We start from the raw sequence: 13475 nt of genomic DNA, 5'->3' as shown, positions 1-13475 counted from the left end.
TCTCACCTAACTAGAAACGTGCATGGCTAGACTTCCAAACTCTCTCAACCCAAAGTAGTCTACCGCATAACCTGTCCAAATCTCTCCTCCAACTTTCCCATCTAGTGATACCCTTGGCGATTTGTTAATTGAGAAACACGACATACTCACTAACTTTACTAAGAAGTTCCTTGCAAGCCCTGCATACAACCTGAGATGTTGCTCACAAAACTCCTTGAACACTAGCGTACTCAATTCTAATGTTTGACCTGTAACAGTAGGAGGCAACAGATGGATGAATTCTTTTGCTTTAATATATTTTGCATTGGTTGATCCTCATTCAAGTACAATGACCAACCTTCAATAGGAATGAGCCACGTAGCAGTCATTACATGCTTATTACAGGAAAAGGCTCCAGTCTCACTGTCTCAGCTTGAATGCCAAGAATTTAGAAAGACGTGTGGTCGTACCATCCTTGCAGCCTCAATGTTTTCTTTCCTAACTATCGTTTCCCTTCTTCTTCTTTCTTCTGAAGATATAATTAATTAATGGCCAAAGTACGTGTACTAGTGGAGATCATCAGCAGTGGCTTTGATCATAGTATTTTCTGGGTGCTTGATCCGTCTTGTTTAGGTAATTACATTCAGCTTTGATATTATTTTATTTGTCGTTTTTAGCACTTATATATATATGCTTCTCTTCTCCTAATTGTTTAGAAAAGCTGAAAGCTCCAACCTACCTTCAGACTATACATTCTAGAAGTCCTGAAACTGCATCTCTCATTTGATGTGGTCTTCTAGATTTGTACGCCATGTGTGTAAGAGATTTGTTTAATTTCTTTTTGGCTTGTATGATTTATTAACTATCTTGTGAGTTTCTACTGCATGCAATTCACAAGTCACTGAAACAACCATGCAGGTGGCATTCAGTTCAATCAGCATGCACTCTTAATCAACTACTAGCATGCATTTCATAATATTGCATCAATCATGCAGTGTTCTAGATTAATCATGCTCACACAGTATATTTAACTGTATATTCGTTATTTATTTTTGTTAATGGTATTTTTTTAATGTTTTAAAAGGCTCAATCGAGGCTCGCCTAAATGCAAGGCATGCTTAAAACGCATTGAGGTTCAATCTAAAATACCAAATTCAAAAAAGGGTAACGCATTATATGCTGAGGTCAACGCATTTTTACAAAAAAAGAACGTTTTTTGCGCCTTTTTAGTTGAGACTTACGCATCTTGGGTGTGTGATTATTAAGTTAGAATTGGTTAGAAAATTTGAACTACATGTTTGTATAAAAGAAATTTCATAATAAGAGTTTATTTCGAAACAATAATTCATTTTCAATTAAAATCCAATCAATAATTTATTTTTTCCTAATACCAAATTTAAAACACTAGATTATAGTATACTTGTCAATTAAATTACACATAACACATATAACAAATGAAAGAAAGTTTTGATTATTATTTTCTACTTAATATAATTCACATTATTACTTTCTAATTAACAACAATACATATATGTGCACGTGAATGTAAGTTTGTATATGTATGTTTGTATACATATATAAGTATGTGAGTATGTGTATGCATAGATGTATTTGGTAAGCTTGCATGTATAAATATCATATAGTGAATTAACATATGATTGTAAATTTTTTTAATAATATTTCACCATTTTTAATTCTTATTTTAATAGTTAATATAATTCATATTGTAATTTTTTAATTAAAAATTATATATTATGATGCGTATTTTCTTGGCCAAATCCACTACCCAAAATCAAATCAATTTTTAAACACACCTTAATTTTTAAAACCAAATCATTTTACCACTATACTTATTGTGCAAGATAATAAAATTATCAATAAAAGTGTAGTACTTGCAAATAATATTAGCAAATAAAACACCTTCATTTACATAAATGATAACATGACTTTTGAACAAAAAATTTAGAAAACAAATTTAGATCTCGAAGTGTCAACAAATAATAAATTTTATATTTATTCAAAATTTTTAAAACAAAATAATTGATCATTAAGTGAACAAAAAATAAGAATTATAAAGATTTTAGTAGCAAAATCACATTTACATATCTTTTTACACATTAAAAACACCTCACAAGAAAATTTTATATGCTAATAATTAAAAAAAAATTGTACTATTGCTATAGTTATAAAGCAAATTAACCAACAATAGTTAATAAATCAATATATAACAATTTTAATTTGATAAAATACAAATAATGAAATAAAAGCCCTACCTCATATGTGGGTTCCAGATTTAGCTTCCAAACAACAAATCGAAAGCAAAATACTAAATTATGAATCTATAATAACAAATCTTCAAAGCCAATTCAAATTAATTAAGAAGAATCAATGAAAATAAAATAGATTTAGGGTAAGCAATACATAGCCCATTTCTCCCTTTTTATAGCTTACTCGAGCTCCCGAACGGTCACCTACTACTCTGAACAGTCACCTGCCACGACGAACAGCCACCTGCTTGCCTACTGTTGCTGCCATCCTCCTCCCTGCTAGACTCTCTGCTCTCTGCCTTTGCATCGTGTGTTCACAAGGAAAGCAAAGGAGAAGAGAGGAGTTGAAGGGTGTCAAGGCAAATCCTACTAGATCGAACAGCGAGATTTGTCACGCGTCATATACCGATCGACTGTTCCACAAATCTCGCTGGACATGCGTCAACACCTGATTTGTCTGACGCTTTAAATCTCGCTGAACCAAGCAGCGAGATTATGTGAGCGTTATTCCGAAAAATATTTTCCCGAACAAGGTATTATTTAATATATTATCTTAAAATAAAGATAAAACGGAAAAAGCTCATGCAAGTCAAGTTGTGACACGTGTCATAATCTCCACAAGCTTTCTCTTAACGAGAATTTCACAGCGGTGGTTTTAGCATTTCTGGCGATGCTGCTCCTCCTAAAGGCTAAAACCCTTGGCGACAAAAATAATCACAAAACTATAAAACCCTCACGATTTGTTCTGCCATCAAGAGCTCTTCTTGAATCAATTCAATGGCTTCTGCTGCGATCAGAAGGCGTACCTCCAAGCGCCTTATCCTACCATTCTTGTATCCTACCTCCTCTTCTGGTGGAGCATTAACCTCCACTCATTTACCCCTACCGGACTCGTTATGCGCAAGTTCCAGAACCTCCGAGCTCCCTCCATGGCGGAGGTCCATGGCCACATTCACTCGAACGTAAGCGAAAGATGAATAATGCAATGCGTACATGGATATGCATACAATCTTTTTATGGGTTTGATGTTACGTTTGAATTAATTGTCTCTATGCTTTTAATGAAGAGCTTGTGGAAATCATCCATTAATTTTACTCGCTAATAGAATGGGCGAAAAGAAGGGAGCCTTTCCTAAGCACTTCCACTCGCGGCTTTCCGCTAGCCAATCGGGGCCTTGGTATATGGGAAGTTCTGGCATTATCTTTTTCTTCCAATAAACGAGCTAATATTTATTGGTTGGAATTTGATTAGCACTTCAATGTTTTATCGACTTATTTATTCATTTATTCTGAAGGGTGGAACTGAAATCATCTTGGAACAATTTAAACTAATTTTGTGTGTCATGTTAAGTTTCCTCCAAGCGAGAGGCTATCTACTATCACACACTTTGTTTATTTTCATCTGATGACCAGTTGAAAATTCGGTCCATCTTGTATGACATCTATAGACATGAGTTGTAGGGCAGTGTAAATAAACATAATCATTAAAATGGAGCTGGTATTGTGTTTTTTTTTAATAATTTTTTAAAAAGAGCTTTTTTGGAATGCTAATATCTCTGAAAAATGCTGAGGTACAAACAATTTGGCACGTCAAAATTGCGACCAAATGACAGTGGCTTATTTTCCATCCATCGACCATCATACCTAGTGAGCTGTTTCAGTTTCCATGAGATGTTCAGAATTTAATTATTCCCTTTGCTAATTAACCTCTCCACATGAATTGGTTTCTTCCTCCAGCCTCAGCAACCCAAGATGAATGATATATTTGCATATAAATAGTTTGTTAAGTGGACAAGACTGTTATTGACTTTTTAGTGAAAGGTAATCTGTCAAATTGCTGAGAGGAACAGTTGGTTAATGTAAATCAGGCCGCAGGTAGATTTGAGTCCATCCCAAATAAATTTACTGGTACATTTATATATAATATGCTGATTATTTCATGGATGACACGATGAATATTTGTATCGTTTGGCCTATGATATTTGTGTTATCTCAACAAGTTGGAAGCTCTGTCAGTTTTCATTCTGATCCTATTGCAAATTATGCTAGAAGAAATATTTCTCTTTTGGATGTTATAGTTGATAACTTGATATTTTGTTATCTATCCTCTTTGTGATAGCTTCTTAGCTACAAACAAGTTTTGTCAAGTTCCTAGTTTGATTCTATTGCTTAAAAGGAACATGTAGTAGTCATTAATTATACTTTTATTGTGTTCATCTTTGTTGGTTTTGCAGAAAACCTCATGTGAATGTGGGGACCATTGGACATGTAGATCATGGGAAAACTACACTAACTGCTGCTATTACAAAGGTTTGGTACTGTTTTTAAAAGAAAATTCTATCATTATATTTTTAAAAATGCGTTGATCACTTCAGTGGATGAATCTTGGTATTTCATTTTCATCTACAGAGATGCTTTTGTGTGAGATTGGCCCAACTTTAGGGATAAATTAGGAAATTTACAGCAATGAAACTATGATTTTTGTACATGTTTTGTACTTGTGCAATGTGATTGTACTTTGAGTCATACGAATGATTTTATATGATGATTGTTTATTTGCACTGCCAATTGCCATAGGTGCTTGCAGAAGAAGGAAAGGCCAAGGCTATTGCCTTTGATGAGATTGACAAGGCACCTGAAGAGAAGAAGAGAGGAATTACCATTGCAACGGTTAGAATATGCTTTCCTTTTTTAATTCACAATTACATGCCATTATTATTACAAATATAAAAACCCAACTCATTGATGTTACCATGTAGGCTCATGTGGAGTATGAGACTGCTAAGCGACACTATGCTCATGTTGATTGCCCAGGACATGCAGACTATGTTAAAGTATGTATTTGAAAATGCTCCAACCTTAGTTAATTCTTGAAATGTCTGGGTTTGACTAGAAGACAATAAATTTTTTTTTGTTCATCATAGATAGAGGCTCATTGAAATTGAAGAAAAATATTTATTTTTTACGAGTAAAATTTTAAGGTTGAGTATGAGACTGCTAAGCGACTCTATGCTCAATGCTTATTTTCTACCATACACCACTTTTTAACTTTAGAACACGACTAAAAGTACTTATTAACAGTACTTATGAACTACTTTTCCTTGATTCAGTACTTATCAACAATTGATGCCAAAGGAAGCCCTAGCACATTTTAACCTTGAAAATACCAGGTTTGGTCCCAAATAGATTAATTCTACACAAGTTGGGTGCATAAGGTTCCAAGGTTTGGTGGTCTGAATTGGGGTTTCTACACAAGGATATCTTGAGCTGTAGTAGGTTTGTATGGGCTTGGGTGGGTACGCATACTTGTTTAGAGAGGAAAATTATTGTTTGGATTTGTCTCACCATTTTTTGAGCTATTTGGAGGGGAAGAAATAGGAAAGGTTTTGTGAAGGATTTATTTTTTGATCCATGGCATTTGAAGGGAAGAGGAGATTATGAGATTATCTCTATTGAACCCTGAAAGTTGGTGGTTTAGTTGTGGATTTTTTGGTTTAGTGGGCAGATTGTATTGATGTGCTGTCTATCACTGGTTTTATAGATTTCTCGTGTTTCAGATAGTCCCTTTTGTATGTGGGTGGCACCCATTGGTGTGTCCATTATTCTACTTTCAGTGCTTTACGCATAAAAACTCCTATTTTTGTCATAATTTCTGTCCATGTCATCATTGCCTCAGTTTTTGTTTTTCATGTTAAACAAATTTTTTATGATCTCGTGGGTAGTTGATATCTATGTTAGCAGTTAGTATTCCTCATCATCAGCCTGTTTTGTATGAGGTTGATTAATTGGTTTATTGGATTTGTGAATTTTTCTTCTTGTCTTTTCCTTTGTACTAAATCAGCATGAATTTTATGAGTAAAAAGCTCAGGATCCTTATCCCCACATTTGGAGAGACTGCATGTGATTTAAATATTTGACCTCCAAGTTTGGGCGTAGCACTGTTGCTATTGTGTCCTTAGTGCCTCATTAGAGGTCCTGGAGGATATGATGTATGCTGCCTTCTCTCCATATTTCGAGAGGGCATTTTTGTGATTGATGTAATGGTGAAGGTTCACGCTCCACTCACTCATTCACACACACACACACACACATTCACACCCTGTCTATGCCAAATCTTTTCATCAGTTATTCAATTTGCTTACCTGATGTGTTTGGTGATTTTGCAGAACATGATTACTGGAGCTGCTCAAATGGATGGGGGAATTCTTGTGGTATCTGCTCCTGATGGGCCCATGCCACAAACAAAGGAACATATTCTGCTTGCCCGTCAGGTAAGTTAATTATCATTAACAGCTTTTTAATTATGGGTTGCTTGTCATGTTAATCTCTCATTTTTATGATTTACATTAATGGATTTATTTTTAGAAGTATATTTTTTTAATGTGTTTTTATGATTTAGGTTGGTGTGCCATCATTGGTGTGCTTTCTCAATAAAGTTGATGCTGTTGATGATGCTGAGCTGCTTGAACTGGTAGAAATGGAGCTCCGTGGTGTGTTGAATTTTGAATTTTTTATTTTAGTGCTTTTATGTGTGCGTTTGTGTGTGTTTGTGTGTATGTATGTATGTATGTATGAATGTTTTATAGTGATCGTACTTGAAGTGTGCTTACGGACTTGCAAATTTTGCAGAGCTGCTTAATTTCTACAAGTTCCCTGGGGATGAAATCCCAATTGTTCGAGGTTCAGCTTTGTCTGCCTTACAGGGAACAAGTGATGAACTGGGAAGAAAGGCTATATTAAAATTAATGGATGCAGTGGATGAATACATACCTGATCCTGTGCGCCAGCTTGAAAAGCCTTTCCTAATGCCAGTTGAAGATGTATTTTCAATTCAGGTGTTTTGGCATGTTGATTGACATTTTCTCTATCATTTCAATAATGGTTAAAATCAAGGTCTTAAATTTTGATTTCTACTAAACTTTCGAGGCTTCAAAAGGATGAAAATTTCTATGGAAATTTTGACGTCAATGTCAGTTTCGATTTTGATTTTAGGAAATAATGGAAATTAGTCTTAAAGGATGGGGAATTTTTTTATGAAACTTCAGAAATTATAGACATATTAGTGCAATATTAAGAACTTAAATATTACAAATAAAATACGTCAAGGATAGGTATGTAGGGCATAAGGTGCAATGACTGTAATATAATCATCATATTAAACATAAATTATTAACATAAATGAAATTCATAAATCAGTTAACATATTATCTATGATACAAATGCAGATAATTCATACATAAGAGGTTAAATATAATGTCGTAGCTAAGATCTAAATTTAGTTCTTCACATACTTTCGAAAGTGTAAAAGCTACAATCCATATCCTTCTTGTAATAATCTTAGTTCCCATAAAAAAAAGAAGATAAATTAAGAGAGAAATTTCAATTTTGGTTTTGAATCTCATATATGAATTTCAAGGAAATTTCATTCTACGATTAAAATTCAAAGCTTTTTGTGAAATTTCAAATTTTTGATAAATTTTGAATGATTTCTGGAAATCTCGATGGAAATTTTGCAGAACGGAAATTGGATGCTCTTTCAATTTTGAGGGTGATGGAAGCAGAAATTTCAACAATTTCATGGAAATTTAAGACCATGGTTAAAACCTAACTTGGGTTTAGAGTTCCATCTCACCTCAGTTTTTAATATATATATATATTTTTATTTTTCTGTTGGAGGGTCGTGGAACTGTTGTCACTGGCCGTGTTGAACAAGGTACCATCAAAGTTGGTGATGAAGTTGAAATTTTGGGATTGATGCAGGTACATTTGAAGACTAGAGTCAAATAGTAGTTGAATGTGTTGTTGCATTTGCTTTTCACGAGTATTGTGAGCTTATTACGTGTTCTACTCTTTATTGTTGTCCAGGGTGGCCCTCTAAAGACGACAGTAACTGGCGTAGAGATGTTCAAGAAAATTTTAGATCATGGACAAGTAAAAACCAATTTCCAGCAATGTAGTTTGTGCCTTTGTTTCCGCGCTGTCCCATGTTAAGCTGTTGATGCTTGTTTTCTTGTTCAGGCCGGTGACAATGTCGGTCTTCTTCTGCGTGGTTTGAAACGTGAAGAAGTGCAACGAGGACAGGTTGGTGAAATTGACTGACTGCTGCAAGATAACTCTTTGTTGAAATTTTTTTGCACCTACTCAAATGCAAGTTTTAATCTTGTAGATTTACTTAGTCATCATATCCTATTTTCATCATATTTAGGGAAAAAAAGTTGTAGGTTTCCCATGTTTTTATTTATAAATAATACTTATATAATGACCAAGCAACAAAATATTTTTTTTTTGACTTACAGAGAAGGTCTCCTGATCATGGCTTGGTCTGTTCTGCATTGCTAAACTTTTCATCTTTCAACAAATTAGAGCAGTTTCAGTTAATTCCATTTTTGTAGTATGGCTACTTCCTTGATTATAATCTTGATTCCTATTGGATATGGCTTCACCACTCTTTTTTTTTTTTTTAATTACTATCTCAGGTAGTTTCCAAACCTGGCTCTTTAAAAACATATAAGAAATTTGAGGCAGAAATTTATGTCCTCACCAAAGATGAAGGTGGTCGCCATACTGCTTTTTTCTCAAATTACATGCCTCAGTTTTACTTGAGAACAGCGGATATTACTGGGAAGGTTGATTTGCCTGAAAATGTTAAGATGGTGATGCCTGGTGATAATGTGACTGCAAATTTTGAGTTGATATCACCTCTTCCTCTTGAAGCAGGTTGGTTTAATTCCTCAATCTTTGTCAAATGACATACTTCTCACTTTTCAATGGATTACAAGTTTCCATCATGTTTTCATTATTCCTTTATTTTTTTTCTTTTTATTTTTCTAAAAATGGATTTGCTTTCTTTTTCCTGTTTAATTAATATTTTTTAACTGCTTGCAATATATAGTGTGTTGAGTCTGTTATGTGAAAGTGGCTATAGTTGGCTTTTGCTTCAAATCGTTGTATGTACAAATTCTCACTTTTTAGTACTTAAATCTGGTCTTACACAGAAAATCTAGGATGCATAGGTACGTAAGATAACATTTCTTTAGTGTATGGTGCAAACCAAAAGAGGCTGCTGAAAATACTAGATGTAATGTGGGCTTACTCGGACTGTAAAAGCTAAAAATCAGTTTTGGATTTATGGATAATTTTTATAATGAAGGAAATTTAGTTTTTATGGCATAAGAGATCAAATGAGACTTTTTGTGACACCACCATCTCATCTTATCTTTTTGGGAGAGTCATTTAGTGCATAACTTGCACCGGGCAGGGTGTATTCAAATATGTGAATAAAACAATTGGAAAATTTGTTCTTTCTTATTTATTATTGAATTGTCTTGTGCTTCTCTAAGGATATTGTATTCGTACTTAACAATGTTCACTCTTAAGGCAAGAAATGAGTACATTATTGTTTGTTTGAATTTATTTGTGATTAATTTAATGTCTTGCTAACAGATTGGCTGGCTGTAATGTTCAAGTGTGCTTCTTTGTATTGTTAATATAATGCTATTGATTTTTCACCTTAGTTGTTTTTCAACTCTCACTAGTATACGGTAGTATCTATTGTTGTAACCTATGAGTTTGACACTTTTAATTATTAGAGCCCTGTTACATAAAATATGCAAATGACAAATTCTCGCATACAGTACTTGGAGGTTTTTTATGTAAACCATCATGTTCCCTACTCTTGTGACGACATCTTAATGCTTAGATTGAAGATTTTCAGTTGTGGCAACTCATATATTAATTTCCTTCTGCATGTTTTCTATATTTTGCAGATTTAAAAAAAATTGCATGTTTGATATCATGGATGCTTTATGTATTTGGTTTTGCAGGACAAAGATTTGCTTTGAGAGAGGGAGGTAGAACAGTTGGTGCTGGGGTGGTTTCAAAAGTGATTAGCTGAGATGCTGGTAGATTGCACCTGTTCATTTTTTTTTCATGTTCGCTCGTTAAGGAGGTGAGCGAAGAGGATGGTAGTGCTAACTTCTTGGACATACATGAAAAATGGTAGTTAACATGTGGTAATTACTTCTGGATTATATTTAGGAATTGTTAGAGAAGTTGAATGACTGAAATTTCTGGTCATTTTTGCAGTGTAGAATTTTTCAAGTAGCTATTGGCTACTTTTTTCCCCCCTTCATATGCTGCTTGTCTTTTGGATTTTTGTCTATCTAGTTTACTTGAATTTTGTTTTTCTAAGTAAGAATAAATGTGCTCCTTGATCTACTGCTCCTTGCTATTCTATATGTAAGGCAATTTATTATTAACAGAAAGTGTTCTGTAACGGTACAGACATTCTTTAGAGAGATATTTGACTATGTGATAACCTGTAAAAGAAGATAAAACCATTGTCAGATGTACTTTATTTTCTGCTAGAGGAGTAAACTTAAACTTGTAAGGTTGTTTTTTATTTGTTTGGGTGGACCTCTTGTCCCCTTAGGTTGTAAGTTGTAACTTATCTTTCGCAATCTAATATACCTTCTTTTGTTATCTAAGAAAATGAAACTTAGAAAGAAATGAAATACTTTGGTTCCCACTCAAACAAATGCCCTGAAGATGGACTGAACCATATCAGAATTTGTTTGCTTACCGGCCTTTATATTCATTTTAGGCTGGGCCTGAATATTGTGTCTGAAAGATGTGGGTGTGAGTTACACGGTGCTGTCTGGCATACCTGGTCGTGAAACATACCTAAATGCCAACCAAAATTTTTTTTTCTTTTTTATTAGGTTAAGGATGACCCTCAAGGGGATTGGGAAGGTTTGAATTTGGCACCTCATGCTTTGCATGAAGAACCCACCTTTGGGGCTTGTGGCCCTATCTTCTGAGAAGAATGATGTAGAGATTGCAAATTTTAAGGAGTAGAAACATTATGATATCTGTTAAAATTTAAAAACCAGAAGCAAAAATGGGAAAAATGGTTGCTCTGAAAAGGAGAGTTCAGTACATTTAAGAAAATGTTAAGAATGAGAATGAAGTCATGTGGAATGAGAGGACTGATCCAATTAGATTAGCTAGCTAAGAGTGTGTTTGGTATCAGTTTTTTTTTTCCTCTCTGTTTTCTGTTTTGGTTTTTGTAAATGAATAAACATATTATGAAAATACGTTTGTTTACGTTCAATTTTTTGTTTTTTTTTTTTCTGTTTTCTTTTTGAAAAAACTGAAAACTAGATTTATAGTTTTTCGGTTGTTTTTTACCACCTGTTGCCAGGATATATTTAATATCTAGAATTAACTTTTGTGGATTAAATCATTCTTTTTATACATAGTTTTAAATTATAATAAAAATTAAATCCTTATGAATTTAAATATAATTAAAATAAAAATACCCATAAAATTTCAAAAAACTAAAAAAAAATAAAATCCATTGAAAAAATATGTTTTCTAGTTTTCAGTTGTCTTGTACAAGAAGAATGTTATTGTAAAGTAAATTCCAAAATATAGTATGTAAAATAGTTATAATAATTTTTAGTTTTATTATAATATTTTTGATTTGTCTTTTGTACTTTTATTATTTTAAATAAATTTTTTAGTTGTTATTTGATTCAAGGAGCATTTCCTCAATCAAGTTTTTAACTTGTTTTAGTTTTAGAAATATTAACCAAATGGGTTGCTGGTATTCAGTTTTATTTTTTATTTATGGTTTTTAGTTTTTGTTTCTGATTTTAATTTTATAATATTCTAAAGTGATATGAAGTGGCCCCTAAGGGAGTCATTTGAGGAACTAAACGAAATGGATTATTAAAAAATTAACTGGTTGTAACTTGAGAACTAAGAAGGTCTGTGTTTTCCCAGGAGTTTGATAGAGTAGTATTTTTTTCATTTGAGGAACTAAACCAAATGGATTATTAAAAAATTAACTGGTTGTAACTTGAGAACTAAGGTCTGTGTTTTCCCAGGAGTTTGATAGAGTAGTATTTTTTCTTTTTTTCCCGAATCAGTAAAAACATAATTCATTAAAAGGATCAAGGGGGTGCCATCCATGTACAAAACAGTGTGAAAAACGACATCACCCGTAATACAAGGTGCCAAGAGAGTCAAGAACAGCATGGGTGCTTATCATGTGAAATCCACTACGCTAAATTGTCAACTAGTAATAGTGCTAGTCCATCACCGTAGCTGATCCTTTGAAGGTTCTTCTATTTCTTTCCTTCCACATAAGCGCCCCGGGGGGGGGGGGGGGGGGGAATAAGAGTCGAAGCTGTCTTCCTTACTTTACTTGACCAAATGCCTTTCCATGCCCATTTCTTTCTCCTCTGTCACAGCAGTGATGACTGCTGCCTGGTCAGTGCAATGGCCAAATCCCAAAAATGTCTGCTCTGAGAAGGGTAGAAGAATATGGTCATTTGACTCAGCATCTTTTTCTATGGCATCTGTTGACGTCGTTTAGCATAAGGATCTCTCAGAGGGTTGCCTCCCAAGCAAAAAAAAAAAAAGAGGAAGAAGAAGAAGAAGAAGAAACCTTTGTTAGTCTTCCAACTAAGCTTCCAGGGGAACTTGCTGCTGGTTACTGCTGGAAATATGAGTTTCCTGTAGTAGGAGGTGACTGCCACTATTGTTCAGGGTCCACTTTAGTTCACTAAAAATGTTCTGGAAATGAACTTTGTACAGGCTGCCAAAGAAATCTACAGAGCTCTCAATCTCCCTATCATGGGAATTTCTGACAAGTGGAATGGTAGAGGGGAAGTGGTATATCGCCATGGTCAGGTACGTGTACTATGGGCACTGACTAGCATGAGAGCCATTGGACAAGAAATGAATTCCTCAGCTCGTCTTTTTATCAAAAATAAGATAGGTCATGAAACATGTTAATGGTTATTTAGTCTTTTAGCATTATTATTAATTGTTATAGTTTGGTTCATAATAAGTGTAAGTTAGAGGGAGAGACCTATTTTTGAGTTTAGGTCTTCCATTTTACCCAATTATTCAACATGGTATTAGAGCATGATTCTGAAACCTAAACCCTAAGTGTTACCACCACCATCAAAACTGAAGCCTAAAACCCAAAATTCGCTGCATGTCTATCATCATAGAAGATTTTTCAGCGATATTATAACCCTAAAAAACAGCCAGCAGCAGCAGGAAGTCAGACCAGTCGCTGGTTTTCTGGGTGACACTGCCAGTTCAAGAACATCAAACCCACTATAGATTTGTCAAGATCAACACCATAGTCACCCACAGACACTGCCGATCTGCCCCCACTGAAATCCCACCTCCAGGCAGTGTCTCATGGAAACTC

The 13475-nt window shown here is 34.2% G+C and overlaps 1 protein-coding gene across 3 annotated transcripts; it reads left to right on the top strand.

The window, feature by feature from the left end:
* The first annotated feature begins 2903 nt into the window (after positions 1-2903).
* Positions 2904-10462, top strand: LOC131150240 (elongation factor Tu, mitochondrial-like). 3 transcript variants are annotated; one of them, XM_058100848.1, is made up of 12 exons: positions 2904-3208; positions 4480-4555; positions 4823-4915; positions 5005-5079; positions 6412-6516; positions 6645-6735; positions 6875-7080; positions 7922-8005; positions 8111-8176; positions 8264-8330; positions 8726-8962; positions 10069-10462. In XM_058100848.1, exons 1-12 carry the CDS (start codon positions 3024-3026, stop codon positions 10137-10139), a joined length of 1356 nt encoding a protein of 451 aa, XP_057956831.1. In that variant the 5' UTR covers positions 2904-3023; the 3' UTR covers positions 10140-10462. The 3 variants fall into 3 exon arrangements, with proteins under 3 accessions (XP_057956831.1, XP_057956832.1, XP_057956830.1); XM_058100849.1 differs by having other exon boundaries at positions 2940-3208; positions 8264-8326; positions 8839-8962; XM_058100847.1 differs by having other exon boundaries at positions 2940-3208; positions 8264-8326; positions 8722-8962.
* Positions 10463-13475: the final 3013 nt, after the last annotated feature.

The sequence above is a fragment of the Malania oleifera genome, chromosome 3 (assembly GCF_029873635.1).
Source record: "Malania oleifera isolate guangnan ecotype guangnan chromosome 3, ASM2987363v1, whole genome shotgun sequence".
NCBI classification, from domain to species: domain Eukaryota; kingdom Viridiplantae; phylum Streptophyta; class Magnoliopsida; order Santalales; family Ximeniaceae; genus Malania; species Malania oleifera.
Note: the sequence above shows the minus strand (reverse complement) of the source record. Positions and strands in the feature narration are given on the sequence as shown.